We start from the raw sequence: 10,578 nt of genomic DNA, 5'->3' as shown, positions 1-10,578 counted from the left end.
GTTCCCCGCCCTCGCCGCTCGCAGGAAGCTGGTGTTGCTGTCCGACTGGAGAAGAACACAGAGAAAGAAATAGTTTAGAACAACATTGGAATAACATTAGAACAACATGATGGCAATGTCAGGACAACGTCAGACCACAGCCCAATGCCTCGTAGCTTTGAAATAAGTAACTTCCCATGACTTCTAGGACAGATAGAAATGGCAATGGTGATAGCACATTAGCAGTTGTTTGGGTAACGTGTGCCAGGCCACCCAGACATTCAATATATCCCAAAGTGCACACGGCAACAGTCCCTGAGGCTCAAAAGAAAAACACACCTCAGTCCCTCCTGAGCCCAGTGGCAGTGTCACATCACTCATTATCTGCAGCCATCAACACCTTCACTGAATCACTGTTTCCCATCGGAGCGTGATATTACTTAATCAGGCACAGGGGAATAGTGCATAATGTAACACAGGGGAATAGTGCATAATGTAACGAAGGGGAATAGTGCATAATGTAACACAGGGGAATAGTGCATAATGTAACGAAGGGGAATAGTGCATAATGTAACGAAGGGGAATAGTGTATAATGTAACACAGGGGAATAGTGCATAATGTAACACAGGGGAATAGTGCATAATGTAACACAGGGGAATAGTGCATAATGTAACACAGGGGAATAGTGCATAATGTAACACAGGGGAATAGTGCATAATGTAACACAGGGGAATAGTGCATAATGTAACGAAGGGGAATAGTGTATAATGTAACACAGGGGAATAGTGCATAATGTAACACAGGGGAATAGTGCATAATGTAACACAGGGGAATAGTGCATAATGTAACACAGGGGAATAGTGCATAATGTAACACAGGGGAATAGTGCATAATGTAACAAGGGGAATAGTGTATAATGTAACACTGGGGAATAGTGCATAATGTAACAAAGGGGAATAGTGCATAATGTAACACTGGGGAATAGTGTATAATGTAACACTGGGGAATAGTGCATAATGTAACAAAGGGGAATAGTGCATAATGTAACACAGGGGAATAGTGCATAATGTAACACAGGGGAATAGTGCATAATGTAACACTGGGGAATAGTGCATAATGTAACAAAGGGGAATAGTGCATAATGTAACATAGGGGAATAGTGCATAATGTAACGAAGGGGAATCGTGTATAATGTAACACAGAGGAATAGTGCATAATGTAACACAGGGGAATAGTGCATAATGTAACGCAGGGGAATAGTGCATAATGTAACACAGGGAATAGTGCATAATGTAACACAGGGAATAGTGCATAATGTAACACAGGGGAATAGTGCATAATGTAACAAAGGGGAATAGTGTATAATGTAACACAGGGGAATAGTGCATAATGTAACACAGGGGAATAGTGCATAATGTAACACAGGGAAATAGTGCATAATGTAACGAAGGGGAATAGTGTATAATGTAACACAGGGGAATAGTGCATAATGTAACACAGGGGAATAGTGCATAATGTAACACAGGGGAATAGTGCATAATGTAACACAGGGGAATAGTGCATAATGTAACACAGGGGAATAGTGCATAATGTAACGAAGGGGAATAGTGTATAATGTAACACTGGGGAATAGTGCATAATGTAACAAAGGGGAATAGTGCATAATGTAACGAAGGGGAATAGTGTATAATGTAACACTGGGGAATAGTGCATAATGTAACAAAGGGGAATAGTGCATAATGTAACACAGGGGAATAGTGCATAATGTAACGAAGGGGAATAGTGCATAATGTAACACAGGGGAATAGTGCATAATGTAACACTGGGGAATAGTGCATAATGTAACAAAGGGGAATAGTGCATAATGTAACACAGGGGAATAGTGCATAATGTAACGAAGGGGAATCGTGTATAATGTAACACAGAGGAATAGTGCATAATGTAACACAGGGGAATAGTGCATAATGTAACGCAGGGGAATAGTGCATAATGTAACACAGGGGAATAGTGCATAATGTAACACAGGGGAATAGTGCATAATGTAATGAAGGGGAATAGTGTATAATGTAACACTGGGGAATAGTGCATTATGTAACAAAGGGGAATAGTGCATAATGTAACACAGGGGAATAGTGCATAATGTAACGAAGGGGAATATTGTATAATGTAACACAGAGGAATAGTGCATAATGTAACACAGGGGAATAGTGCATAATGTAATGAAGGGGAATCGTGTATAATGTAACACAGAGGAATAGTGCATAATGTAACACTGGGGAATAGTGCATAATGTAACACAGGGGAATAGTGCATAATGTAACACAGGGGAATAGTGCATAATGTAACACAGGGGAATAGTGCATAATGTAACGCAGGGGAATAGTGCATAATGTAACGAAGGGGAATCGTGCATAATGTAACACAGGGGAATAGTGCATAATGTAACGAAGGGGAATAGTGTATAATGTAACACAGGGGAATAGTGCATAATGTAACGAAGGGGAATAGTGCATAATGTAACACAGGGGAATAGTGCATAATGTAACACAGGGGAATAGTGTATAATGTAACACTGGGGAATAGTGCATAATGTAACACAGGAGAATAGTGCATAATATAACACAGTGGAATAGTGCATAATGTAACACAGGAGAATAGTGTATAATGTAACACAGGGGAATAGTGTATAATGTAACACTGGGGAATAGTGCATAATGTAACACTGGGGAATAGTGCATAATGTAACAAAGGGGAATAGTGCATAATGTAACATAGGGGAATAGTGCATAATGTAACGAAGGGGAATCGTGTATAATGTAACACAGAGGAATAGTGCATAATGTAACACAGGGGAATAGTGCATAATGTAACGCAGGGGAATAGTGCATAATGTAACACAGGGGAATAGTGCATAATGTAACACAGGGGAATAGTGCATAATGTAACACAGGGGAATAGTGCATAATGTAACGAAGGGGAATAGTGTATAATGTAACACAGAGGAATAGTGCATAATGTAACACAGGGGAATAGTGCATAATGTAACACAGGGAAATAGTGCATAATGTAACGAAGGGGAATAGTGTATAATGTAACACAGGGGAATAGTGCATAATGTAACACAGGGGAATAGTGCATAATGTAACACAGGGGAATAGTGCATAATGTAACACAGGGGAATAGTGCATAATGTAACACAGGGGAATAGTGCATAATGTAACGAAGGGGAATAGTGTATAATGTAACACTGGGGAATAGTGCATAATGTAACAAAGGGGAATAGTGCATAATGTAACGAAGGGGAATAGTGTATAATGTAACACTGGGGAATAGTGCATAATGTAACAAAGGGGAATAGTGCATAATGTAACACAGGGGAATAGTGCATAATGTAACGAAGGGGAATAGTGCATAATGTAACACAGGGGAATAGTGCATAATGTAACACTGGGGAATAGTGCATAATGTAACAAAGGGGAATAGTGCATAATGTAACACAGGGGAATAGTGCATAATGTAACGAAGGGGAATCGTGTATAATGTAACACAGAGGAGTAGTGCATAATGTAACACAGGGGAATAGTGCATAATGTAACGCAGGGGAATAGTGCATAATGTAACACAGGGGAATAGTGCATAATGTAACACAGGGGAATAGTGCATAATGTAATGAAGGGGAATAGTGTATAATGTAACACTGGGGAATAGTGCATAATGTAACAAAGGGGAATAGTGCATAATGTAACACAGGGGAATAGTGCATAATGTAACGAAGGGGAATATTGTATAATGTAACACAGAGGAATAGTGCATAATGTAACACAGGGGAATAGTGCATAATGTAACGAAGGGGAATCGTGTATAATGTAACACAGAGGAATAGTGCATAATGTAACACTGGGGAATAGTGCATAATGTAACACAGGGGAATAGTGCATAATGTAACACAGGGGAATAGTGCATAATGTAACACAGGGGAATAGTGCATAATGTAACGAAGGGGAATCGTGCATAATGTAACACAGGGGAATAGTGCATAATGTAACGAAGGGGAATAGTGTATAATGTAACACAGGGGAATAGTGCATAATGTAACGAAGGGGAATAGTGCATAATGTAACACAGGGGAATAGTGCATAATGTAACACAGGGGAATAGTGTATAATGTAACACTGGGGAATAGTGCATAATGTAACACAGGAGAATAGTGCATAATATAACACAGGGGAATAGTGCATAATGTAACACAGGAGAATAGTGTATAATGTAACACAGGGGAATAGTGTATAATGTAACACTGGGGAATAGTGCATAATGTAACACAGGGGAATAGTGCATAATGTAACACAGGGGAATAGTGTATAATGTAACACAGGGGAATAGTGCATAATATTACGCAGGGGAATAGTGTATAATGTAACAAAGGGGAATAGTATATAATTTAACACAGAGGAATAGTGTATCGTTTAACAAAGGGGAATACAACCGGGACATGTCCTCCACTTTTCCTAACTGAAGCAGACTAAGTTGGAGATGGACCAAGACTGTAGAGCAGAGCGGGAGTGAGTCAGCATTTTCCTCTCTCCACCTTCCGTCCCCCAGCACTACCTGGCTCACACTACAGAAAACAGTCCTGCAGAATCACCACTTCCACTCGGAGGCAGAAAGGCAGAAAGTAGTCTCAAATGTAGTCCTGCTCCATGACAACCAGCCTGTGCTGCTAACTGGGAACCTTATTGAATTAGCGTCATGGATAGCTAGGCTAGCTATCTCCCAGAGACGCTCAGTGAGGGTGACAGGGTTAGAGATCGTCCAGCACACAGCAGAGCTCAGCCCAAACCCAGACTGAGGATATGTCACCTACTCTGTCCCATTCTGTCACTCACTTACACTGCAGTGCAGAGATGATATGTCTATACACTGGACACACTACCGATAAGGAGAGAGATTCTTCCTGGGGCTATATGAAAGCTAGTTTTGTTCTGCTGTAGCCTGCAGCAGCAGCAACCTGTGTCTGGATGCTACAGAGAACTGCACTGAATCAATCAGACCTGATACAACAATCCACATTCAGACCTGATACAACAATCCACATTCAGACCTGATACAACAATCCACATTCAGACCTGACACAGCAATCCCCATTCAGACCTGACACTACAATCCACATTCAGACCTGACACAGCAATCCCCATTCAGACCTGACACTACAATCTACATTCAGACCTGACACTACAATCCACATTCAGACCTGAAACAATCCACATTCAGATCTGACACTACAATCCCCATTCAAGACCTGACACTACAATCCACATTCAGACCTGACACTACAATCCACATTCAGATCTGACACTACAATCCACATTCAGATCTGACACTACAATCCCCATTCAGACCTGACACTACAATCCACATTCAGATCTGACACTACAATCCCCATTCAGACCTGACACTACAATCCACATTCAGACCTGACACTACAATCCACATTCAGACCTGAAACAATCCACATTCAGACCTGACACTACAATCCACATTGAGACCTGACACAAACAGTAGCTGGAGGTAAACCCAGAAACCGCGAGGCTGTAGCTATAATCAGGAGCTCCCAGAGCAGCAGGATGGCAAGTTGAGCTCTGTCAGATGTGTGAATATATTTGTGATACCGCTCAACCTGGAGGCTGATACCTTACCCCAGATGAGGGGTTCTCCTGAGGTTCCTAGTGGAGACAGCTCAGATGATTTCTCCAGGGAGAGATATCTTTATCTATGACAGAAGGAGAGGTCCAGAGGAACAGCTTGTGGATTGTCCAGCCAGCCCACAGGGCAAGGATCATTTTGTTACACCGACCAAATTCCCTTTAATATCAACCCGATGCACCTTGCATGTCACAGAGCAGCATCACAGCTCACCAAAGAGAACCACTTCAACATGTAAAAAAATGAATAAATGGCTGACATTTAAGTTTTAATGAATCACATTACAGATTTGGCTGAATAATGTATCTTGCTCTCTCTCTCTCTCTCTCTCTTCACAAACCACCAAAAGATATCAGAGAAGGTATATGTGTGGTGAGGGGCAGAAAGCCAGATCATATCCCATCGGATTCTTAGCTGCCGAGTCACATTATTCAAGGCATCTTTTAATCATCCCGGTGCAGTCTGTGTGTTGCCATAGCGACTTTTGGTCAGCACAGCCCTCAAACTGTTTTTTTTATTTTAACTCAAAGCACTTCAAATTCAGAAGAAAATAAATGCCAGATTGTTCCCCAAAACTTTTTTTTGTTGTGCTAAGCCCCTAGAAACTAAGTCAAACAGATGGTACAGATACGTATATACTGTAGTTTCTGTGTCCTTGAACCAGGCTTTGAAAGAGAGTGTTTTATGGCTTTGTGTGTGATTTAACACTCCTATGAGGCGTCGTGATATGTAGGACTGGTAGAGAAAGAGAGAGAGAGAGAGAGAGGGAGAAGGAGAGAGTGTAATGTTTACTGTTCGTGTTTGATTGTTTATTGCACTTTTGTTTATTATCTATTTCACTTGCTTTAGCAATGTAAACATATAGTATGTTTCCCAAGCCAATAAACCCCTTTGAATTTAATTGAGAGAAATGAATAACAGAGAGAGAGAGAAAGTAAGAACAGAGAGAGAAAGGTGGTCATGTACTCAATCAGATATTTTTATTTATTTAACTAGGCAAGTCAGTTAAGAACAAATTCTTATCTTCAGTGACGGCCTAGGAACAGTGGGTTAACTGCCTGTTCAGGGGCAGAATGACAGATTTGTACCTTGTCAGCTCGGGGGATTTGATCTTGCAACCTTCCGGTTACTAGTCCAACGCTCTAACCACTAGGCTACCCTGCCGCCTCTACACTCTAACCACTAGGCTACCCTGCCGCCTCTACACTCTAACCACTAGGCTACCCTGCCGCCTCTACACTCTAACCACTAGGCTACCCTAGTGGTATTCGGTATTGTGTTCATTCATAAGCCATTCTAAACAGAAACAAAATGAACTATTCACACTGTGAGTGAGTTCCCCTTGATGACAAGGGAATGAATGAGAACTAATGGAAGATCCCATTTCAACTCATACGAGCTAGCCTGGTTGCCAGGTCTGTTTCTGCTTTCTCCTTCATCACCCAATCTGCCAACCACAGGTTACAAAACAAGCGCTATAACCTAAATTAGACCTTAACATTCTCTAATGTCGTCTAGCCAGTACACTTTAGTCTAGACGTCTATAATATCCCTGGGTGCATTAGCCTAACCTGTGATGCGTAACATCACTTTACCGACCATGTCATTTCAGCTCCAAAAGCCTTCCTAAACAGAGATCGCATTAAACATTCATTTACACAGAGTACTTCTGTATATTCATCAGTGTAGTAGTGTGTAGATGATTTATAAATAATGAAAATATTAAATCCCATGACGACCTGTTGTAAATATCCTGGCTCCTCCCCATTACTAGGGAGACAAGCGGCCCTGCCTCTGTCGGTAACCATGACAACAGGGTATTTCATTCGGTAGACATGCAGCTCTCCAATCTCTGACTACGTGTAGAGCATTGCCTCTCTCTCTCTCTCTCTCTCTATAATCTGAGGGTGTGAATCTAAGAATTTTGTTCACCATGACTTGTAATGCTTCACGGCAAACACACTCAAAACTATTCTTCTCCAGAGCCAGACCAATAGGATTAGCAGGATGTTGAGGTGTTATCGTCGTTTGTGTGTGTATGCGTGTGTATGTGTCACTGCACTGCCCAGTGCCACAACCACCACAATCAAGCTTGATTGAATGGTCGCCCACGGCAACACAGATGTCACATATCCCTCAGAGAACCCTCCAACACACATCACGTGCTCTGCAGACTCTATCATTCACTCACACACACACCGACACACCGACACACACACACACACACACACACACACACACACACACACACACACACACACACACACACACACATACACACACACAGGGCAACCTTGTCCTTGTCCTTTGCTGGTTTTAAACACCACACTCCAATGGAACAACACGTTCTATTCCTGGACTTCATTACAGCCTGTAATAACAACAGACAACAGTGTTTACTGGGGATCTGTTGTACACAGCAACCATGTCACACCGCTGTGGTGCCTAGGACTGGGAGACTGGCAGCAACCTTAACTGCATGTGTGTATGTGTGTGTTCGTGTGTGTGCATGTGTGTGTTCGTGTGTGTGCATGTGTGTGTTCGTGTGTGTGTTCGTGTGTGTGCGTGCATGTGTGCGTTCGTGTGTATGCATGTGTGTGTTCGTGTGTGTGCGTGCATGTGTGTGTTCGAGTGTGTGTTCGTGTGTGTGCGTGCATGTGTGTGTTCGTGTGTGTGCATGTGTGTGTTCGTGTGTGTGTATGTGTGTGTTTGTGTGTGTGTGTATGTGTGTGTTCGTGTGTGTGTTCGTGTGTGTGTTCGTGTGTGTGTTTTCGTGTGTGTGTTTGTGTTCGTGTGTATGCATGTGTGTGTTCGTGTGTACATAATAAAGAAATCCACATCAAAATGTGTCAGTCTCAATCCACCACATCTGCCTATGTCGGCGTTCCGCATCTGCGGTGGAAGGCGGCCGAGCGACAGCGACGTTTGTCAGACCGTGAGACATCAACAACAAACCAAGAAAAATCGGTCTCCTCGCGAACCGTCTGTGGCCGACAAACTATTATGATCACACTATGGAAAGAGGAGAGTCTCACAAACACGACGGTGGTCTCCGTTTTGCTCTACACTCCCACAAGTGTCATGGGACTCTTCTGAAGGTAACCCATACAAATACATGGAAGTATGGAGGTAATAAGGGGGGTTAAATATGTGTCCAAGAAACCAAAAATATGTCCAGAGCTTTCTTATGTCTCCTAGATATAGGACAGACACTTCTAACCCTTATTCCTGATGATGCATTATTTCACTTTCTTATGTCTCCTAGATATAGGACAGACACTTCTAACCCTTATGTCCAGAGCTTTCTTATGTCTCCTAGATATAGGACAGACACTTCTAACCCTTATTCCTGATGATGCATTATTTCACTTTCTTATGTCTCCTAGATATAGGACAGACACTTCTAACCCTTATGTCCAGAGCTTTCTTATGTCTCCTAGATATAGGACAGACACTTCTAACCCTTATTCCTTATGATGCATTATTTCACTTTCTTATGTCTCCTAGATATAGGACAGACACTTCTAACCCTTATTCCTTATGATGCATTATTTCACTTTCTTATGTCTCCTAGATATAGGACAGACACTTCTAACCCTTATTCCTTATGATGCATTATTTCACTTTCTTATGTCTCCTAGATATAGGACAGACACTTCTAACCCTTATTCCTTATGATGCATTATTTCACTTTCTTATGTCTCCTAGATATAGGACAGACACTTCTAACCCTTATTCCTTATGATGCATTATTTCACTTTCTTATGTCTCCTAGATATAGGACAGACACTTCTAACCCTTATTCCTGATGATGCATTATTTCACTTTCTTATGTCTCCTAGATATAGGACAGACACTTCTAACCCTTATGTCCAGAGCTTTCTTATGTCTCCTAGATATAGGACAGACACTTCTAACCCTTATGTCCAGAGCTTTCTTATGTCTCCTAGATATAGGACAGACACTTCTAACCCTTATTCCTTATGATGCATTATTTCACTTTCTTATGTCTCCTAGATATAGGACAGACACTTCTAACCCTTATTCCTTATGATGCATTATTTCACTTTCTTATGTCTCCTAGATATAGGACAGACACTTCTAACCCTTATTCCTTATGATGCATTATTTCACTTTCTTATGTCTCCTAGATATAGGACAGACACTTCTAACCCTTATGTCCAGAGCTTTCTTATGTCTCCTAGATATAGGACAGACACTTCTAACCCTTATTCCTGATGATGCATTATTTCACTTTCTTTTGTTGCCATTTATGAATGTGTTATTCAATGCGTTTCTATGTGCTATAGTAGTATAAACCCATTTTGTTCTGTTTATAGAGGTCCTAAAATGTTAACTCAAATTACTAAATGATCCATGGGTATAACCATCTTTAAAAAATTCCATATGTTATCTTAGTCACCACCCTGCCACGTTATTTCTCCTAACCTGTGATAATGAGTCCCCCTCATTAGTGATTAGCATCGTCAACATCGTCAACATCAACATTAGGCCAGACCTATTTGGGCCAATTCCAAGAGAGGATATAGCTGGCCACCAGCTCGTCTCGGCCAACCACTGCTCTCCCTGGGGGCTCATTAGCATATATTTAACTAGCACTAGACCCATGTTCGTTACGGACGCTAAATTTAGACCTACTCTAAATTCAAAAATAGAGGCTAATGTTTTTTTTACTGAGCCTTGACAGATCGAGGCAAGATAGTGTGTGTGTGTCACTGACCGATTTTAAACTGCAGGAGATTGTACAAAGTAAACAATGTCTGATCAAAAGCACCATGGTAATGCAAAGCCAACGATAAGAGCAAAAAAACTACTAAAAAACAGAACTGTATTCCACAGTCCACTTAGTGACACAGAGAGTGAGAGCTGAATGT

The 10,578-nt window shown here is 41.4% G+C and overlaps 1 protein-coding gene across 1 annotated transcript in view; it reads right to left on the bottom strand.

The window, feature by feature from the left end:
• Window positions 1–10,578, bottom strand: part of LOC115133654 (microtubule-associated protein futsch-like) — a 225,581-nt gene that overhangs the window by 137,541 nt on the left and 77,462 nt on the right. The window contains exon 2 of the mRNA XM_065021938.1: window positions 1–45. This exon is cut by the window's left edge and continues 57 nt beyond it. Within this exon, the coding sequence (XP_064878010.1) occupies window positions 1–45 (45 nt within the window). The remainder of the gene's footprint in view (window positions 46–10,578) is intronic.

This window comes from Oncorhynchus nerka, linkage group LG8 (genome assembly GCF_034236695.1).
Source record: "Oncorhynchus nerka isolate Pitt River linkage group LG8, Oner_Uvic_2.0, whole genome shotgun sequence".
NCBI classification, from domain to species: domain Eukaryota; kingdom Metazoa; phylum Chordata; class Actinopteri; order Salmoniformes; family Salmonidae; genus Oncorhynchus; species Oncorhynchus nerka.
This window is presented reverse-complemented; position numbering and strand designations above follow the sequence as displayed.